The sequence below is a fragment of the Leptopilina heterotoma genome, unplaced genomic scaffold (genome assembly GCF_015476425.1).
Source record: "Leptopilina heterotoma isolate Lh14 unplaced genomic scaffold, ASM1547642v1 Lhet_6, whole genome shotgun sequence".
Taxonomy (NCBI): domain Eukaryota; kingdom Metazoa; phylum Arthropoda; class Insecta; order Hymenoptera; family Figitidae; genus Leptopilina; species Leptopilina heterotoma.
In genome coordinates, this window is record NW_025111137.1 from 2135283 (window position 1) to 2157823 (window position 22541).

At 23.1% G+C, this 22541-nt stretch overlaps 1 protein-coding gene across 34 annotated transcripts in view; it reads right to left on the reverse strand.

Moving 5' to 3' along the window:
- LOC122509239 (microtubule-actin cross-linking factor 1) overlaps positions 1 to 22541 on the reverse strand; it is a 323170-nt gene that overhangs the window by 71430 nt on the left and 229199 nt on the right. For 33 of the 34 annotated variants that reach the window (XM_043623133.1, XM_043623132.1, XM_043623140.1 and 30 more), the window contains 5 exons: positions 21520 to 21990; positions 17159 to 18370; positions 14399 to 14482; positions 12993 to 13211; positions 957 to 1072 (listed from right to left, as the gene is read on the reverse strand). In XM_043623133.1, the coding sequence (XP_043479068.1) occupies positions 957 to 1072; positions 12993 to 13211; positions 14399 to 14482; positions 17159 to 18370; positions 21520 to 21990 (2102 nt within the window). Of the gene's footprint in view, positions 1 to 956; positions 1073 to 6095; positions 6240 to 12992; positions 13212 to 14398; positions 14483 to 17158; positions 18371 to 21519; positions 21991 to 22541 lie in introns of those variants that run through there. The other variant, XM_043623145.1, reaches the window with a different exon arrangement.

Genomic DNA, 22541 nt, shown 5'->3' on the forward strand with positions numbered 1-22541 from the left:
ATTTTTATGAATTGCATAAAAAGTTCAGTTCCATTTTCTTTTTATTGATATATTTAGATTAAAAAAATTTGAAACAGAATCTAATAGATTTTCGAGTCAAGTTCGATTTTTAATTTCATTTTGAATTTTGAACTCATAATTTATATTTCTATTTCGTGACCAAAATGGAATTAAATTAAGTTTCGGAACCGAGTAAAATTAATTTTTAAATAAATTAAATTTAATATTAAATTTTAAATTTAATAAATTAAATACAGAATTTTTAATTAATTAAATTAAAATAATATTAAATTGTAAATTACTTAAATTAAATATTAAATTTGAATTTAATTCAAATTCCAAATTTAAAAAATATTTTTAATTCTATTTTGAGTTTAACTTCCTATCGCATTGCATAGTTTTTGAGTAAAATTGTTTTTCAATTTCATTTCGGCATAATTTCATCCTAAAAACAAATTTAAAATTTCAATTTTGTTATAATATTAAAATGGAATTTTCGAATTCGTATCAGAGTTTAAAAAACGAAATCAAATAATTTTCAATTCCGTTTCGAAATTTCTTTGAAATCTTACATTTTATATTCAATTGAAAAAAAAATTTTTTAGGTAGGTACCGGAGTAAAATTTTCTTCAAACTAATTTAATTTTTATGAACTAAAATTTAATGATACACAAGTTTCATGAACGTTCAAATGAACGAATAACTTTTTATTAAAAACATTTTCACAAATTGCTGATATGATTGCAATAAAAGTTAAAAAGCTAAATTTTACATTTAGAAACTATAATTAATTTTTTTTATACTGCCTCAAAATTATTGTAATAAAAATTTAATTTGAGGAAGAAATAAACAAAATTTTGTTCATTTGAACATAGAAAAGTTTAGAATCATAAAATTTAGAATATTTTTTTTAAATGGGGAGGGAAGGGGGAGATTATTAATAAAATAAAACTCACTGCGATTCGGTGAAATGTGTAGTCGTTGATGTAAATCGTTCCTCGCTCGTTGTACTCTCATAAATATTGAATTCAGTTCTAAAAGTTCGTAACGGTCGTTGTTCTTGAAGAGCACGCTGAAATAACAATGAAAAAAGATATTGTACCGTAAACATTTTTCAAAAAATATAAAATCTCCTTAAAATTCAATTTTTCTTCAATCCATTTTTTTCACTTCTAATAAAATTTTCACTTAAAATAAAAAAAATTCCTTATAGAAAATAATTTTTCTTTCAATACATTTTACATTTCAATGCACTTTTATTTATTTTGCTTTTTTCGTTTTCTTTTTCGTTTCATCAAAATGAATGAAAAATAAATTCAATCCAATATTTTATCACTAAATAACATTTAGTTTTTCAAAATAATCGCTAAACAGTCTTCTTGACTCGAACAAGTTAAACTGACCAAAAATCCATTTACTAGCCGAGTAACCTGTCAAAGAATGTTTTTTTTCTTTTTATTTTGAAACAAAAACTTCCGACGGGTAAAATTTATCAAGCGTAAACTAGAATCGTGGGCGCGGAACTGCGGTGGAAGATTAAAAGAGATGCAAAAGCACTTTCAACGAGAGAAACAAATCCGAGTATAAGCGTTATTTGAGACCGGGAGTTGAAGAAACCAAAGGTGAAATTTAATGTCATAAACTGTGAGATAAATTTCCCGGAAAAAAAAGATAGATTATAGGTACAAAAAAGTCAAGAAGAAAAATGAAAAAGAAGCTGCAATATACTTTTTATCCACGGAAAACTGAAACTGCGCTTGGCAAATCATTCATTTCGAAAGGATCTTCTAAAAATACACGTATTCGAAAAGTGACTGTTGCACAGAAAATATATATAAAATTCATTTTAATCGCCGTCGCGATTTAATTTTGGAATTTATTTTTTCTCATTTCTCCGACTTATTTTATTTTAAAAATTAATTAATTTTCATTTTTAAATTTATTTTATTTTGAATTTTTTTTCACTTTGAAAAATTACATTTTTCATTCTGTAAATTATTTTTCTTATTTCGAAAATATACTGTTTTTATTTTCACAATTTTTTTTCTTTTTAGTCTTTTTCTTGTCATAATTTGCAAACTAATTCCTTTAAAGTTTAATTCATGTAAAATTTTATTTCCAATAAAAAATGCACCAAGGTAAAAAGTACCTTGGCATTTTACTCATGTAAAATAGTATATTGTGCAACAAGTACAGAAAGAAGCTGTTTTCCGACGAGTGCAAAGTTTGCTGTCCCGAGCGAAGCGAGGGCAGCAATTTGCACGAAGTTGGAAAATCTTCTTTCGTACGTGTTGCACACAGTACTTTGTGCAACACCTTTTGGTTTTGATAAAAAAAGCTGTTTGGAAACGCTAGTTGACGCCAACATACGTACTGTTTAGCAGGGTTTGGAACGTATGTTACCGCACTTAATATTCGTGGTTTTTTACACGTATATTACTGTAAAAAAAAGGTATTCTACAAATAGAAAACAAATACCTATGTATATCACCAAAAAAACCCAAAAGTTTAAGAACTTTGCCGCACTAGTGCAGCAAAGTAAGCACTTTGCCGCACTAGTGCAGCAAAATAAGTACTTTGCCGCACTAGTGCAGCAAAGTAAGCTCTTTGCCGCAATAGTGCAGCAAAGTAAGCTCTTTGCCGCAATAGTGCAGCAAAGTACTGTTTTGCGCCTACTTTACAGGCATGCAAAGTATTACTTTCCTTACAGGTGTTGCACAAAAACATTTTTTTGTATTTTAGCAAATAAATAATTTTTTATTTTCGTATTTTTCTGAAATAAATAAATAATTTATTTATGCCTGTTTAAAAATTAAAACCGATAAAAAAAGTAAACTCGTAAAATATTTGTTGACAACAAAAAAAAATTTAATTTTACAAAACGAATTTACAAATAAAATCGAAAATAATAATTATTTATTATATTGTTTATATTGTAAATAAAGATAATTAAAAATAAAATTCTAATTTTTCTAACAAGATTTTATACAGCTGTTCAATAAATCAAGATTTTTAAATTGCAGCAAACAATTATTTATCATTTAGTCATAACTAAAGCAAAAAAAGGAGAAAAAAACATTCTGCGATCGCAAAGAATAAAAAAAGTCAAGGTTTTCTGTTTGTAAACAGTTCTCCTATTTTCTGCTTTTTTCTCACTTTAATAAATGAAATAAAATCTAGTGTCAAAAAATTTTGAATGATTTTGAAATTTTTGAAACTTTTATGAAAGTGAAGTTTTCGGCAAAAATTAAATAAAAAACAGCGTTATTTTTTATTAGAAAAATATAGAATTAAGAAAAAGAAATTTAAATAAAAATATTTAAACTAAAAAATAAAAACCTAAAATCAGTAAGAAAAGTAAAATATTGAAAGCAAAATATTTAGTAAAATAATGATAATAATCATCGATTAAATTAATTTAGTAAAATTTTTTACAAATTTAAGTCATTTTTCACTAAAACTTTATTAAAAGAATTTTTAACTTCTAAAGAAAAGAATTTTTACTGAAAGTTGGTGAAATTTTCTACTAAATTAAATTAGAAAACGAATTTTCACTATTTTAGATTTAGAGAGATTAATTAATAAATTCTACAAATAAATATATTGACAAACATTATTTTCTAATTTTAATTTTAATTTTTAATTTTTTTCAATTAAAAAGCAATAGAATTTAGAAATTAAAGAACTCTAAATCTGAATGAGGTAACAAATTACAAATTTTAGTCATTTCTCACTAAAACTTTAGTAAAATTAACAAAAAATTATTTTTAAAACATATTATTTATTTTTAATTTTAATTTTCTAATTAATAGCAATAGAAATTAAAGAAATTTCCAAGTATGAATTCGAGAAAAGTCGTTTACAAATTTAATTTAATAGCAAAAATTTCGACAAATTTTAATCATTTTATATATTGACTAAGTAAATAAATCATTTTTCGCTAAAATTTTAGTAAAATAATGTCAAAAAATTTTGAAATTTTCGAAACTTTCATGAAAGTAAAGTAATATAAAAAAAAGTTATTTTCTATTAGAAAAATAGAATTAACAAAAAGAAATTAAAATAAAAATATTTAAACTAAAAATAAAAAATGAAAAAGTGACGAAAGTAAAATATTAAAAGCAAAATATTTAGTAAAATAAATAAATTCACTTTTTAGTGTTAAATAAATGAATACCTAAATAAAAATATTTTAACAAATACAAAAAATTTGTTTATTTTTTAATTATTTATTTAAAAAAAATTAAGTATTTCTAATTTTTTTGTCTAATTAAAAAGACAATAGAAATAAAATACTCTCTTAATCTAAATTAGTGAAAAAATCGTCTACTAATGTAATTTATTAAAAATTTCGACAAATTTTAGTCGTTTTTCACTAAAACTCTGTAGTAAAAGAATTTTTAACGTCTAAAGAAAATAGTTAAATTCCTCTAAAAAGTAGTGATAATTTTTACTATAATTTGAATTAGATGACAAATTTTCACTAATTCTATTGAGATCTCATTAAGATTTAGAAAGACTATAAATACCTAAAATTTAAAAATATTTACAAAAAATCATTTACAAAATAATATTAACTTTTAACTTTTTTAACGAAGCTAAAAAAATATCTTCAAAAGACAAAAATGATTCTGAAATTCGACGTGACCGTGAAAAAATTCTATAATTGGTGTGTAACATTTATTGACTCGAGCAATACTTAAGCAAAATGCTGCCAAATCTCCTCAACTCTATACATATAGAAAACGAAAATTCCTTCAAAGTTCCTTAAAACAATTTTCTTATCCGATTCAAAAATGCTTCCCAAAACCTTAGACCTTTAACCTATATTGTAATGTCAGTCAGTCTGAAATTGTAGTTGTACTTTAATTGCCTTTGCATTTCACCTAATCGTTTACACAACTTTTTGCCGCGCCGTAAAAGAAAAGAAAAAATTACAATGCTCGATTTAGATTTCTATTTGAAAATTGCCAACCAACAGTTGTATGTATATATGTGATAAATGGAAATAACGATTTAAATGTAAATTGTTCTCATAAGAAGAAAATTAATCGACTGTTTAAAAATAGATTCTGACATAATCTTCGTTAACTTGTTGTATAGCCGCGAACATAGCACGACGACTGTCACCCATGAACTTGAAAATTAAAAAAATTTTTTACACAACTCCTGAGATTTGGAATTCTGACAAATTATAATTATTGCGAAACTTTCGACCAATTATTATTTTGGTTCAAGTTCGTCGATATTCACAAACGAGACGAAAAAAATTTAATATTTTAACGATTTTTGAGAAAAAAAACTTGATAACATTTAAAATATTGTTAGCACATTTTTAATTTAATAACCAAATTATAATTAATTTTTAATTAACTAATATTTATTATTAATTTAATAATTCAATTAATTAATAGAACTTAATAAAATCAATTACAGAAAATTATTAATAAATAATAATTACTATTATTAATTAATATTTCAAATATTTTTACGACTCAAAGGTAACGTTTAGTTTCAAAATCTTTTTCTTTCTAATTTCGTAAAAGTTTTTGTAAAACTTTTCATTTTCGGTTTATGCTAAAAAAAATAAAATTTTCGCTTTTTCTATTTCAAAGTTAAGTTTACTAAAGAAAACATGTAAGTAAATAAATAAAAGTATAATTGAAAAATAAATATAAAATAAAAACTAATACTGAAAATTAAAAAAAAATTGAGGTGAAAAAAGAAAAAAATTTGAAAATGAATAGAAAATAAAAAAACGAATGTCAAAAATTTATAAAGAAAGAAAATAAATAATATAATGAAATTTATATTTGAGGATGAAAAACTTAGAAAAAAATAAAAATAATAATTAATATAAAATAAAAAATTAAAAACTAAATTAAAAACAAAGTAAATAAAATTGTTGATCAAATAAAAATTAAAAATTAAAATATCGACGAAAAGTGAAAATTAAAAATTAGAAATAAAAGTATAAAAAAATACAAAAATTGGGTTCGTTGAAAAGTTTACTTAACAATTGAAATAATTAAAATAATTCTTAAAAAATAGAAATAACACGAGAAAAAATTTGAAATTTAATTAAAACAAATTACCGTAGTGACAACAATTTTTTCCAAGGGATTCATTTCACTCGGTTGACTTGCATTGTTTTTCGTCCCAAGAACAATAAATACTCAAATGTCTATATAAATTCTCATTGATTTCACAGTTGCCTGACCTACGATAAAACTATCAATCTCTACACAATATTCAATCTCACCAAATATCGCAAAAATTTCAACATTTTTTTTACATTTATCTCGAAAAATATTAAATTTCAATTATTATTAAAATTTTTTTATTACATTTACCATAAAAAATATTTAATTTTACTGTATTTTTTATTTCAAACCAAAACAAATTATTTTTACATTTACTCTAAAAAATATTTAAATTTAGTTATTACTAGTATTTTTTACGTTTGATCTAAAAAATATTTAATTTTAATTATTAAAATTGGTAGTTTTTAATTCACACCAAAAAATATTTTACTTTAATTTTTAATTCTCAATATTATTTTTATATTTACTCTATAAAAAATATTTATTTTCAATTATTATCATTATTATTTTTTTTTAAATTTACCCCAAAAGATATTTAAATTTTAGTACCTATCATTAATATTATTTTTAAATTTGTCCTCAGAAAAATTTAATTTTACATTAATTCAATTTTTAACACGTCCGAAATTTATTAAATATAGTTATTTTTTTAAAAATATATAACAAATATGTAAATAAAAATTAAAAATTATATAAATAAAATAAATAAAAATAAACTAAAATATTTCCTCTAATTCACTGCTATGTTTTCTTTCGTCTCTAATTTCAAAAATACCAAAATGACACGTGTTTGAAAATAATTGACTTTCACAAAAAAAACAAAGATTTTTTCTCACAAAAATCGAAAAAATTTACAAACAATATCGGAAGAAAGCGATAAAAAAAATACAATCGGAAAAGCGATGCTGTCTGTGCGAAGTCAGACGGCAAACTGGTAAAATAATATATTCACGCACGCCACACTCGAATATCCGCTAACCGATTTATGAATGAAATCAAAGCGTTATTCGCACCCTCTGAGAGAGGTGATAAAAAATAAAACGACAGAGGAAATTTTCCAAAGAAATAATAAAACTATTCGAAAAAAATTTAAATAATTAAGCAGTCAATTTTGTTTGCTGTAAAATAATAATTGAACTGAATGTTTCAAGTTAAAAAAGGGATTTAATTAAAAGCAATAGAATTTCGTTCCGAAATTCTATTACTTTTAATTAGCAATAGAATTTCGTTCTGAAATTCTATTACTTTTAATTAAATCCCTAAAAAAAAAAATTTTTAATTCTTTTAAATATTCTGTATAAAAATTATAATCGCAATAAATTAATTAAACAAATATATATTAACGACAAATATTAATTTGAAAGAAATGAATCGATAACATTTAATAATTATTATTTTCCTGTAAATTCGAAAATTACTAAAATCATTATTGTTTTTTCTTTTCGTTTTTCACTACGGAAAAAAAATGTGAACTTTAAATGTCGATACAATAAACGTATTACCAATTTCTGATAAACCTTATCTTCGAAGATTAAGTGCGGCAAATTGTATTAGAAGGTGGACAATTTACGTATTTTTTTTTAAAATACAACATCATTTTTCCTGACCGCTTTGTATTTAAATTTCAATAATCTATTTTTAACAAACTCTCGCTTTCGACATTTCAAACTGGCTTCAGAAATTCCGGAAAAAATCGAATTATCAACATTCGATTTTATTTCTCAAAAACTATTTTATTTATTTATTTGTTTACTATTTATTTATAAACAATGTACGGGCTGTTCTCATTTTGTTTAAAAATTGGAATTTTATGTCAAGTATTTCAAAGTTTTCGAGAAATTCAATTTTTGAAAATTTTCCCTATCTTTAGACGTTGAAAAATATTTTTAATTCTTGAATGTTATATTTTTTAAATATACGTAATTTTTATTCTCGAATTTTTAAAAAATTTTATTACTAAATTTAATGAAATTAATGAAATCCGTTAAAAAGTAGTTCGATAAAAAAAGTAAGTTTCAGGTTGAAAGAAAATTGTAATTTTCATTCAAATGCAACATTTAATTATTGAAAAAGTGGAAAATTAAATTCTTTACGTTTCTACCAAAACGAATATTTTGAATTTTGAAATGTTGAAAAAAATTTTTCCTTAAAGTAAAAGAAAAAATGAGAAAAAAAAATTTTCTGACATTAATGATCTAAATTCAAAAAATAGTTTCAATTTAAATTTGTTTAAACTTGAAACTTTTACAAAATATTCTGCAAAAGAAAATTATTTCATAAAAAAGAAAAAAATGTTTCCTTAACAAATAAAAAAAATGAGAAAATTGTATTTTCTGGTGAAAAGTTTTTATTAAATCCTCCAAAAAGTAAGTTTAAACTCTTTTAAATTTGAAATTTCGAAAACCGTTTCCGGCAAGGAAAAATTTTTCCATAAAAAGTAAAAATAGAAAAATTAAATTTTCCGGTGTAATTGCAAGGAAACGAAAGTTTTAATTACGTTCGTACCTTTCGAATAATAATGAGGCTCGACATGAATAATGCAAATTTTTCGCAATTTTTTTCGAAACATTTATTTAAAAAAAAGAAAAACCGGTAAAAAATGTCTTCTTTGAAACCGAGTATTTCGACGACCGTCCACGATTGCTTTTCTCGAACTAAACTACACACCACAGCAGCTGTAGCATCGAAAACCCCACCTTCAAACCTTCTTCCATATTGATCCCGCATCGCGCTTTTCAGAAAAAATTCAAATCCTTTTGATTACGAAAAATAAAAAGAATTAAAAATATCAACCAAAAATTAACAAAGAAACAATCTTTCTTTTTTTTTTATTAAAATCGTGTTATTCAGTGGCCGTGTGTTTCGTACGCAATGAATAACACGACCTTAAACTTCTGATTTACAACATCGCTACAAGAATTTGTAAATCCATTTAATCGACAGGGATTTAGCGCATAATTCCCAAAAATTTTAAAACAATAAAAATAAAAAATTATTTTCACAAAAAGAAATAAGAATTTTCTGAAAAATTTTTAATCTACGATCAATAAATTTATATGAATGGAGTTTACAACGTTTATCTGAATAAACTTTTTTGTTTCAAAACAGGAGAATATTGATTTTTTCTCTGACAGAAATATTAATTATAAAATTTTTTTTTAAAAGATTTTTTAAGCTTCAAACGCTAAAAACTACTAGTTATTCAAATTTTGTAATCGAAAATTAATTTCTTTATTTTTCTAACTAATTTCAAATCGTATTTTTTTGTATTATAAAAAATGAAAAATATTTCATAATATTTTCTTCAAAAAGATAAATATTTCCTTAAAATTTTAGAAATTCAATACTTTTTCCACTTTTTATGAAATTCTTAAAATTATTCCTGATTTTTCTAACCAATTTTACTCTCTACAATTTGTGGCGACTCTGTAAAAATATTTTTTTTAGAAATGGTGTATCAAAAAACTTTGCAAAAATTTCTTTTTTATATATGTTTATAAAAATCTACATAAAAAATGTTTCTTCAAAATCGTTGATCATAAACGTCAAAAATTCCACTAAAGTACAAAGTTAATAAAAAATTGTCCGATCATTGAATAGAATTGAATAGAATTGAATAGAATTGAATTCGAATTAACTTGATTAATTGTTTGAATTCTTTAAAAAAAAATTTATTAGTATCATTATGGAGACGATTTCTTTTGCGAAATGTTTTTGTAATGAAAATGAAGGATAAGTCAATCATTAAGATTACTTCGGAGGGCAATTGAGACAAAACAATCTTTGATACTAACGGCTTTTCTAATAAATATGACAATTAAGCGAAATAAATAATGATTCGACAAACTACTATCTCTCTTTCTCTCGATATCTTTCTTGAGTATATATCACGTCATTTCTGAAAACTTCGGAATATGACGTAATTATTTGAGAATCGACTTTTCACATAGCTCTGAAATTTCATTACGTAACAAAACCATCTTTATATTTTCTTTCCTCCTTTTTAGCATAAGTTCCGCCATCAACGAGTGGGTGATCTAATATAACCGTCGTTGAAAAGGACCTGTTGATCATTCTCTCAACATGAAAAAAACATATTTACTTTTTCTGAAAAATACAAAACCTCTCGAAAGCAAATATTATTCTTCAGATTCTTTTCAAATAATATCAATTTTGCAACAAAATTAAATTTTAGTTTTAGGATTTTTCAATATTTAAGTTTATTTTTAACCCGAACAATAAAAACGAATAATTTTTGTAAACAATTAAAAAAAGTTTTTTTAAAATAATAATTCGAAAAAATTCAACTTCAATTCAAAATTCAATTTCAAAATGCAATTCAAAAAATAGATTAAGTTTCAAAATCAAATACAAACAATTTTCTCGTTAACTTTTAGAGCAAAAATTAATTTAAATAATTTGTTTCACAACTAATTCCAGAAAACGGAAATTCAATTTGTTAGAAATTTATTTATTTTCTATTATTTTATTAATTAATATTAATTATTCAATTTAAAGATTTTTGAAGTTGGCGTCGACGCCGAGCATCGAAACGTATTTTTCCACGAAGTTTTTGGATTAGAAAAGTGCTTTGAAAAATTTTTAACTCCCTAGATTGGTGACATATTTTTCTCTAAAAAACCCAAACAATAGTTTTCGATATTAAACGTCGACGCTAATTTCAGGAACATAATTTAAAAATCAATTATTAATTAATTAAATTATAAATTAAAAAATTTATTAATTTATAATTTAAACATTTAAAAATTTGTTGAATTAAAAAATTTTAAGTTAAAATTTATTTTTAAATTCCTGAAAAGTCTGGGTAATTTATTTAATCGCGCCGGAATTAAAATATTGGATTGAATTAATTAAAGAGGCAAATTGTACGAAATCGACACAAATTAATGAATGTCTGGTCCCACTAAATTTTGGACACTTTCCAAATGCGCTTGCAATCAGAAAACAAAGGGGGATAAATTAAATCGAGAAATATCCCATTTGGATTAAATGCTTAAATTAAATAACGCTATAATCTGATATAAAACGCATCTCACAGCAATTATTATCTATTGAGAAAAAAATGGATTGAGATAAAAGTCGAAGATTAATAAACGAACTCCATGACTTTATTAAGAAAGATTAATCAAATTGATATGGGATCATAAATTTTGTTAAACTGTAGGAAAACTGAAGACCATTAACAGAGATCACAGACCTTTTTTTCACATTTATTTTTTACCTTTTTTTTAATTTTCTTACCTATTTCGTAAAACTTTTACCTACTTTTTTCTAATTCTAATTAAATTAATGTAATTAAAAAATTCTAATTTTTGTAAAGTAAATTTTCCAAATATTTTTTCTAAAAATTGAGTTTCACAAAATTATAATTAATTTTTTCAATGATTTTTAATTTGTCTAAAAATTCATGAATTTAAATTTTGATTACCTCTGAATTATGTTCGTCAACATTTTTAAGACTTTGAAATATTAATATAAATATTAATTTATTCAAATTTCCATCATTCTAATTTCCAAAATTCTAATTTCAATCAGTCTCAAATTTAATCCCTATAAATATCAATTTATGTTTTTTCTTTTTTGTATTTCGGTATTAAGTTAATAAAAAAAATAAATTTTATTCAAAAATTTTAATATATCCAATTTTCAATTGATTTTTGTTCCAAAAATATCAAAAATTTAATTTTTTCAATTTGAATTATTAAAGTCCCAAAGGTTCAAAATTAAATTTGATCCAATTTTCAATTAATTTTAATTTCAAATATGTTCAAAAATTAAATTAAAATTTACTTAAATTTTAAATGATTTACGTTCCAAAAAATTCAATTTTTTCAATTTTAATTGATTTTAATTTTAAATATTCAAAATTCAATTCGATCCCATTTTTAATTATATTAATTTCAAATATATGTTCAAAAATTATATTTACTTAAATTTTAATTGATTTAAGTTACAAATATAATAAAAAATGAATTTAATTAAATTTTTTATTGATTTAATTTTTAAATTATTTCAAAAATAAATTTAATGCTGTTCAATTTTTAATTAATTTACATTTTTATTACAATAAAAATTCAATTTTATCCAAGTTCTAATTAATTTAAGTCTTTAAAATGTCCCCAAAATTCAATTCTATTTAATTTTTATTTGATTTTACGTTTAAAATATGATAAGAAACTCAATTTTGTCAAAAAATTTAATTGATATAAGATTTAAATGCACTCTATCCAATTTTTAACTGATTTACATTTTAAATATGACCAAAAATTTCGTTTATACTAATTTCAATTGATTTTAGTCTCAAATGCACCAAAATTGCACCAAAAATGAACTATATTTCAATTTTGATTTGTTTATGTTTCAAATACGGTGAAAAATGTAATTTTTACAATTTTTAATTAATTTAAGTTTCAATAGCGTCAAAATTCAAGTTTACTTTAACTTTAATTAATATAGAACTTTTAATTAATTTACGTTTCAATTACCTAATTAAAAAATGAAATTTAAAAAAATTTCAATAGATTAAAATTTTAATCCTGTCAAAGTAGTATTTTTTAAAGCCATAATTGTGATTGTTAAATAATTTTAATAAATATAAATTATCTATTTATTTATTTATTTATTTATTTTTCGAATTAATTCTCTTCATCTAACAACTGTTTGTTATCGTTTTTGTATTTTTGAAAAATAATTCGCTTCTTTCAAAAAAAGCGTCTGTGATCTTTTATTTTAATTTCCAGCTTCATCAAGTCAATTGTTAAAAATGCTCCGAAATGTAATAAAATTCTTGCACATGTGGAGTAAAAAATTACGCAAAGATAATAAAATTTGAGCTTAGAGAAAAAAAAAGAAAAATTGACAACTCACCTGAAGCGATGCGTCGTCGGTTGATGATCCAGATTTACGCACGCGATCTTGAAGAAGACCGACGAGCGTTGTGTATCGCCTGTTGAGCGTATCAAGATCACGTGCAATATTGTCCACTGTCGAATCGAATTCCTTTCGTGGCCTCTTGACAGAGGCGTCGAGCGACGGACAAATCTCCTCCAATTGTTCCTTGAATGCCCTGAGTCGCTGGCCATAAATCTAAAGTTTTTCGGGTTAGTCCGTTACGGTTAGTGCAATATTAAACTAATGAAACACTACCTTTTACCGCTGGAAGCATGTGTCATTTATAATAAGCAAAAAAAACCCCTCTTCAAATTCATCGAGGGAACGAATCTCGATAACGTTCAATAACCCAATGTGGTACAAATCAAAAATTTATTCTTCTTTTCATTCCATTTCAACAAAAAAAGTAATAATTCTCTCAAAGAAAAAAATGGAATCAAAAAAATATACTCTATGAATAAATAAATCTCAACAGAAGCATATAAAAATTATCGTTTAGCCAAATAAGCCGTATCAATTAATTATTATATTAATTATATTATTTGTCTTGCTTGTGAACTAGAAAATTAATTTCAATTTTATAAGCCTGTATTAAAAATTTCAAACTCTACTAAAAATGAAGAAATAATCGAAATTAATGTTTTTGTTACATTTATTAATTATGCTTTGTTAATGAAGTTATTATCCCGTTAATAAATAAATACCACACTGAGTTATCTTAAGATTCGAGTTGCAAAACTAATGCCGAAAGCTTCTTGAAATTTCAATTTTTCTTAAATTTTATCATTCAACTAAATTGTCAATAAAAAATGGAAATACATTCTCCTCTTTTTTACTGACAAAACTAATTTACTAATCGAATGATCAAGACGCAACGGTTAAGTAAATCAATTAACCAATTAACTAATTAATTAGTTAATTAATTCCGACGTGAATTATAAAATTACATTACGATCTTTTTTCTAAAATCGAAATTTGAGTTAAATAAAGAGTTAATTGGATTAAAAAGTATGAAAAAAATTACAATTATTATCAATAAATTAAATTTATAGAGAAAAATTATAATTTACCTTCTCATGTGATGAGAATGTAACAAATAAATATATGTACAAATTACCAGAAAAAATTGTAACATCCAGATTCGCTGTTTTTTTCGGGTAATTTTTGTTTTTTTTCGTTAAAACTTTTTTTTTCGATGACCGCTGAAAGAGAACTTATTGGAAAATAATATTACAGAAATAATATTGGTATGCGTCGTTTTCTACTTCCTAAAGACTAAGATTTTCACTCACACAAACATTCACACAAAATGACTTTGTAGCAAAACTATTTTAATTAATTTAATTTTCCAATTTTTTTTTTTTATAATAATTTTATCTTACCTTGCCCTCGCGGATCAATCGTCCTCCTGTCAAATTCACGCACTCGATAGCTGGACCGCGTTCCGTTACTTTCTGCAGCAATACCTACAAATTTTAATTAGATATTTTAGTTTATTTCTATATATTTAGCCGAAATTTTTAGTAGTTGGACTTTTATCTAACTGAATTTTTATTAAATTAAATTTCTATTGAACTTAATTTTTATTCTACTAAATTTGTATTTAACTAAATTTTTATAAGACTGAATTTTTATTACCTTGAATTTTTATTAAACTAAATTTTTATAGAACTAATTTTTTGTTGAACTGGATTTTTATTTAGCTGAATTTATAATTAAATAAATTTTTATTGAACTAATTTTTTGGTGAATTGAATTTTTCTTTAGCTAAAGTTATATTTTAATTGTATTTTTAAGTAACTGGAATTTTTTAAATTGAAATTTAATTGAATTAAATTTTCAAATAACTGAACTTTTATTCAACTTAATTTGAATTATAACAAGATTTTTAAATAACAAAAGTATTATAATCAAGAAATTCTTTATAAAATTCAATTACTTTCAAAAAATTTTAATAGAATTTATCGCAAGAATTCAATTGTTTTTATAAATAATAATATGCTTTGGAAAAATTCAATTATTTTCATAAATAATAATATTCTTTGAAAGAATGCAATTATTTTTATGAATATTAAAATTCTTTGCAAGAATTCAATTATTTTTAATACAATTTTAATAAAATTTCACGAAAGGATTAAATTATTTTAAAAAATTTTTAATAAAACTTTTTTAAAGAAGTTCATTAATATCTTCTAAAATTTTAATAAATTCTCTGAAATAAATCAATTACCTATTTTTCTAAATAGTAAAATTCTTAGCAGAAATTAAATTATTTATTTAAGTACTAAAATTCTTCTCAGAAATTCCATTATTATGAATACAATTTTAATAAAATTCAATAATTAAATTTTTAATTATAATTAGGATTAAAAATCACGATTATTTTAAAATGTTGAAAAAATTCTTTGTTTAATTAATTTATTTCAAAATTTTCAATTAAAACTATTAAAAAAACTATAATATTTTCAAAAAAACTTAAAGAAATTCTTCTAAATAATTTAATTATTTACAAAAACTCTAATAAAAATAATAGTTTAATAGAATGTAATTTTCGATCAGTAATTTTAATAAAATTTAATAGTAAATTTATTAATTACAATTATTAAAAAAATCGATTATCTTCAAAAAATTAAAGAAATTATTTTAAAAAATTGAATTATTTTCGATGTTTTAATAAAATAAATTATTTTAAATAACTGTAATAAAATTCTGAGAAAAATTGAATTATTTTCTAAAAATTTAAATACAATTTTTACGCAAGTTTTCAATTATTTTCAATACAATTTTATTTAAATTTGTGGAAAGAATTCAATTTTTTTAACAATTTTGATAAAATTCCTTGATGGAATTCACTTATATATTTTCAAATTTTCTGATAAAATTCTTTTTAAAAATTCAATTTAATGTAAGCATTGAAAATCATTGAATTCTTGCAAAAAATTTTATCCAAAAATTTGAGAATATAATTGAAAGTTAAATTTTATTAAACTTTTATTAAATTTATTATTATCATTTAATTATAGAATTTTAATAACGTTTTTAGAAAATAATTAAATTATTTATTTATTTATTTATTTTTTTATTTTTTTTTATTATTATTTATTTATTTATTTTATTATTATTTATTTTTTTTTATTTTTTTTTTAAATTATTTATTTATTTATTATTATTTATTTTTATTACAATTTTCTAAATTAATTTAATTTATTCAAGGAATTTTATTAAATATAGAAAATAATTGAATTCTTTCAAAAAATTAAACTCTTTTAAACAATTTTATTAGAGTTTTTGTTAATAATTAAATTCTTTTGAAGAATTTTTTTAAGTTTTTTAGAAAATACTGTAGCTTTTTGAATAATTTTAATTAAACATTTTGAAAATAATTGAATTAAACAAAGAATTTTTGTCAATTTTTTAAGATAATCATGTCTGTTAATAATTATAATTGAATATTTTATTATTAAAGTTTATTAAATTTGAATTAAAAATAATTGAATTCCTGAGAAGAATTTTATTACTTATAAAAAATAATTTAATTCTTACGATGAATTTTACTACTCATAAAAAAAATTTGATTGTTTCAAAGGATTTATTAAAATTTTATTAAAATTTTTTTAGAAAATTGAATTATTTCCAAAGATTTATTAAAATTTTAGAAAATAATTGAATTCTGTTGAAAAAGTTTATAACAAATTAAGAAAAAAATGAAATTCTTTCGTGTAATTTTATTGAAACTAATTAAATTTTTGCAAAGACTAAAACAGATAATTGAATCCTTTCGTGAAATTTTATTAAAGCTTTGTTGAAAATATAAACAATATTATGTACTTAATAAGTCAATTTTTTTAATTTTGATTATGAAATTATTCAAAAATTTATATTTGAAAATAAAAAATATTGTAATTTTCATAATAATAATGTAATGAACATCACGTTCTGTGCGCGTAACATTTTCTAGATATTAAATAAGTTAGAAAACAAAACTGAACTTAAACTGCGAACAGATTACCGGAATACAACAATTATTACTATAGATTTGAGTATTAATATAGATTGAGTAATTTTAATTCCGAATGAAGAATTCGACTTTATCGTGTAATTTTAAATTTATAAAAAAAGTGTAAAGCATGACAAGAAATTACCTCCAATTCGCCAGACTTGCACTCCATTCGTCCGTAACTATCGTCAACAAAATCGACCTCATTTTGATATGCATTCTGATATTGTTGCGCGAGTCCATAGGCAGTTTCGGCGCTACGCAGGCGATCGACCAATTGTCCGCAAATATTCGCCCACCGTGAATTCAAACGATTGACTTCCGTGTCCAATCGATCCATATCGCCATGTGGTCCACGATGATTTGGTCTCGATTTCTCCACCAAACGACGTGCATTATGCGCGTCATCATTCAACTGATCCATGCTGAGTTGTTGCTGCGATATTGCCGTCTGCAATGTCATCAAATCGTCGAGTACAATTTGCAGACCCTTAAGATCAGCTGGCAATTCACCGTAGGACGCCAGTTTCAATTCGAATTCCGATATCACCGCCGTATTGTCCTCCAAGCTTGAGAGTACAATTTCCACGCACTTCAAACGTTCAATATAAAGATTACTCAAATTCCAAAGATGCGTCCACTTTGTCATGACATTATCGAGTTTATTTCTCATTGCCGGTGTTTTGAGTGTGATACCGCGGAATGTTTGTTGCACCTGTTCAATGTCGGCCTCGAGTCTCTGAAGAGTATTCTCGAAATCCTTGTGCTCGAGTACCATGTGCTCGAGACTGTCAAGATCACGTGGCAATGATGAGGCAATGCGTAAATTGAGAACTCTCTCGGCCTCGTCGAGTTTTTGCTGAAGGGCCGACACTTGATCGTTGAAAATACGTCCGGCGTTCTTTGATTCCTCTTCGGCGCGGGCGCGCTTCTCGAATTCGTCAAAGAGACGATTCACCTCGGCCATTTCGCGCTTGAGGCGACGTAATTGCGGATCGGCTGGATCGCCTTCGGATAATAATTTATCGGCGTCTTCGTTCAACGCCTTTCTGATTGCCGTTCTTTGATCTTGACCCATTGCCAAGAATTGCGGCAAGTCCCAACTCTTGACGACTTTAATTGTCGCGAATATCATATTTTGTCGTAAGCGCAATTGTTTGCGTTGCCAGAGGGCGACACTTCGATCGTATTGTCGTCGTAGGCGTTCGGCGGCGTCAAGCGCGTCCTTGTCTGGTGGTTGAAGGGCAAAACAAACTCCTGGTACGGGCGATTCAACACCTTGGCTATTTTTCACGCGCCACTTGACGCGACCGGAATTATCGTAGAGTGTGCACTGCTCTCCCTTGTCGATTGACATCTAGAATTTAACAAAAGAAAGACAATTAATAATTTTACTCAAATATTTCAAAATTAATTCAATTTTAAGAGTTGCGTTTACAATTTTCATAAATAATTGAACTTTAAAAGGTTTTAATTTTAAATTTTATAAGATTTCAATTTTGAATGAATTTATAATTAGAAATTTTAAAGGTCTTAAATTTCTGAAAAAATTTTAATAATTCAAAATCTTTTAAAATTAGTTAAATTTGTCAATATATATTTAATTAATTATTAAAAATAATGGATTTATAGAAGAACTTTTAGTTAAAAATACCAAAACAATTGAATTTTGAAGAAGTTACAAATGTTTGCAGAAATTCAATTATTTTCAAAAGTAATAAAATTGTTATCACAAAATTCAATAATGTTACAAATTTACAAAAAAATCTCGACAAAATCCCAATTATTATCTTTATAAATAAAATAATTCTTCTTCGAAATTCAATTATTTTCAAAAATTTTTCTCATTTCAATGATTTTCAATATCTACTATTTTAATAAAATTACCCAAAAAAATTCAATTATTTAAAAACAATTTTAATAAAATTTTGCGCAAACATTTAATTATTTTCATAAATAATAAAAATTTCACAGGAATTCAATTATTTACAAATTTTTTATAAGTTTCTTCTTAATAATTCAATTTTTTTTTCATAAATAATAAAACTCATCGCAGAATTTCAATTATTTTTAATATTTTAATCTAATTTCTAGAAAAATGAAATTATTCTTAAAAATTTTATTGAAACTCGTCAAAAGAATTTTAATTACCTATTTAAAAATTTATTGCTAAAATTCTTTATAGAGAGTTCAATTTTAAAAAACATTCAATTCTTCAATAAATTATTTACTTTTGTATTTAAATAATTGAATTCTTGTAGAATTTTCGAACAAAAATTGATTTAAAAATGTATTTTAGTTAAAATTTTTGATAATAATTGAATATGAAAATAATTTTGAAGAAGTTACAATAACAATATTCTTATAATATAAAATAATTATTTTATCTTTCGAACATTTTTTTTTAAACAATTTATTTAAAAAAAAGTTATTGATGTTTTTGAATAATTTTGCAATTAAATAAATTTGTAAATAAATAAATTTTATCAAGAAAAGAAATCCTAAAAAATAAAAAAAATTCTGGATATTTGAAAAAAAAAGAAATTGAAAAATTAAAAAAAATTGAATTTTCATCAAATCGAAAAGACATTGTAAACTTTAATTTAGACAAATCCTTTAGAAATGAGCATAAGAAACGAATTTTCTCTTTGTTTAAATAAACGATTTTTTTAAAGAAGGTTGAAAATTAAAAAATTAACATTTAATGGAATATGAAAAACAAATTTTTAAAATAAACGAGTTTTTGTTTAATTTATTTAAATGAGAATGTAAAAAAATACTTTTCAGGAATAAAAGAAAATGAAAACAAAAGACTAAAAATCGTAAAACGTACACAAAAATAATAAAAAACAATTGAAAAATTTGCAAATGTTAAGACTGAAAACTACGAAAAGTGAATAAAAAAATTTAACGACGTTTGCAAATTACTTTAAGAAAAAACAATTTTTCTTCAAATTTTTAATTAAAAAAAACGAATACGTTTATTATGTATAATAAAAAGTTAACATTACTTTATCTAAACACATAAATAATTTCAGAAAAAAATAAAATTCGAAAAATGAGTTAAAACTTAATCAAGAATATTTTAAATTTTGGGAATAAAATATTTTTTTCTACTTAATTTATTTGTAAAAGTGCAAGAAAAGCAAATATTAAACATTCGGAAAAATGAGAATTGTTACAAAAATTGAAAGTTTGAAAATATAAAAATTACAAATGTACAAAATTTTAAACTTAAAAAAAATTTGTAACGATAAAAATTTACAGATTGACAAAAATTGAATTAAAACAACAAAAATGAAAAAGAGCGTGAAAAATATCACATTATTAGAGAAAATTATAGGCCGAATGAAATAAAAATGTAAACAAGCAATAAGTAAAACAAACAAAATTAATAGTTTAGTATTAATTTGTTGATTTAAAAACTGATAAGAATTTCAATATTTACGGGACTTAAATTTTACATATAAATATTTTTTAAATTCAAAAACTCGAACTTCCAATTTTTTAAAGCCGATTTTTCATTTGTAGTCAACTTTTGGTTTTATATAAAATATAATTATAATTGTGAGGAATTTCTAAAATGTGAAAATTTTCATTTAAACCAAGTTTTAACGATAAAATAAAAATATTTTCTAATTTCAAAATTTTTTTTAATAAAAATTCTTACAAATAAAAACTCACAGTTTTTAAGAACAAAAAGCAATTTAACAACATTTTTTTATTTTGGTAAAATTTTATTTAATAAAAGTTTGTGAAAATTCGATTAAATAAAAGTTCCACTCATTTCAAATTCGGTAAAAGAAAAATTCCATTCAATTAAGATTCAGTTAAATAAAATTAAAGTTTCGTTTGATAAAAATTCGATTAAATAAAAATTTTATTTTATTGAAATTCAGTTAAATTAAAATTCCATTTAATTAAAGTTTGGTTAAATAGAAGTTTCGTTTTATTAAAATTCGGTCAAATAAAAATTACGTCCAATTGAAATTCAGTTAAATAAAAATTTCGATTAATGAACATTTGGTTAATTAATTTAATGAAATTACTTTCACTCTAATTAAGAATCAGTTAAATAAAAGTTCCGTTTAAATAAAGTTTGGTTAAATAAAAATTCCGTTTTCTTAAAATTCGCTTAGATTGAAATTTCGTTTGACAAAGATCCGATTAAAATTAAATAAATAAATCGTTCAGTTAAATAAAAGTTATCAAACAAAAATTCTGCTAAAAATGAAAAATCTTATTTATTAAAAATCGTTCATAAAAAAAATAAAAGTTACTTTATATAGAAATTTTATGAAATATAAAAATTCTACTATATGAAAATTCTTTTTAATAAAATGCCGTAAAATATAAGTTCCATTTAAGGAGAATTTGAATAAAGAAATAATTTTCCTTCAGAGAATGTTTGATTGAAAAAATCCTATCTTATGGAAAATGAACTAAGGAAATAAAGATGAAATGATTGAATGATTGAATAAAAAATGAAATTTGGAAAAAACTCACATTGACTTGTTTGTAGGTGCAAATGCACGTGACTTGAAGAGGACGAGTTACGGGTTGTCGTCGTTGTTTCATTGGCACAATATCCTTTGCCTGATCAACCAATCGTTGAACATGATCACCATAATTGTTCAATTCCTCGCGTAACTCTTGCATTCCTTTGAGTAGACGTTCACCCTCGTCGAGCGAGAAGTCTGATTGTGAATAAACAGTATTGAGAATATCGTCCTTCTTTGAAATCCACTGTTCAGCTTGTTGAATGTCCTTGAAATATTGTTGACTATGCGATGCATGCTTGAGATGAACTTCAAGACAGAGCGTCAATTGCAATAGCCATGCCCATTGCGTTTGCATTGCCGACATGTAGGCCTCAATCGTCTTTGCCGCTGGATGATGCTGCAAAAGCAGAGCCTCGCCACGATCCTGAACTGCCGAGAATTGAATCTCTCGTTTCTCAAGGTCGCTCATCAACGACTGCAAAACAAAATATTAATTATAATCTATTTTTTTTAATAAATACATTACATTTATACTGTGTTAAATAATTTCTATTTTTTTATCATAAAAACAAAATATATTTTCTAATATTGCAGGGTTACCACATTTGATTAATTTTCTTGACTTTTTCCTAATATCCAGACAGAATTTTGACATTTTCTCTGAACTTTTAAAAAAACTTCCAGGGGAGTTCAATTATAAAAAAAAATTATTACACAGCAAAAATTTAATTTTTAATAATAATAATAATATTATAATTCATTATTATTATATAATTAGTCCACGACTAATAAAGGGCACTACAACGGAGTAAATTTAAAAAATAAAATTAGTTACTCTGGATAAGTTCTCTCGACTTATTTTAAAAAATCTCAATAAACGTTTTTTAAAAATTCAATTATTTTTGTCAATAGATTTTTATTCTAATACAAATTTTAAGAACTTTCAATTATTTTTAAAAATTTAAGTTGGTTGTTTAAAAAAATTCCATTTATCTTTAAAAAAAAGAACTGCAATACTTTAAAACA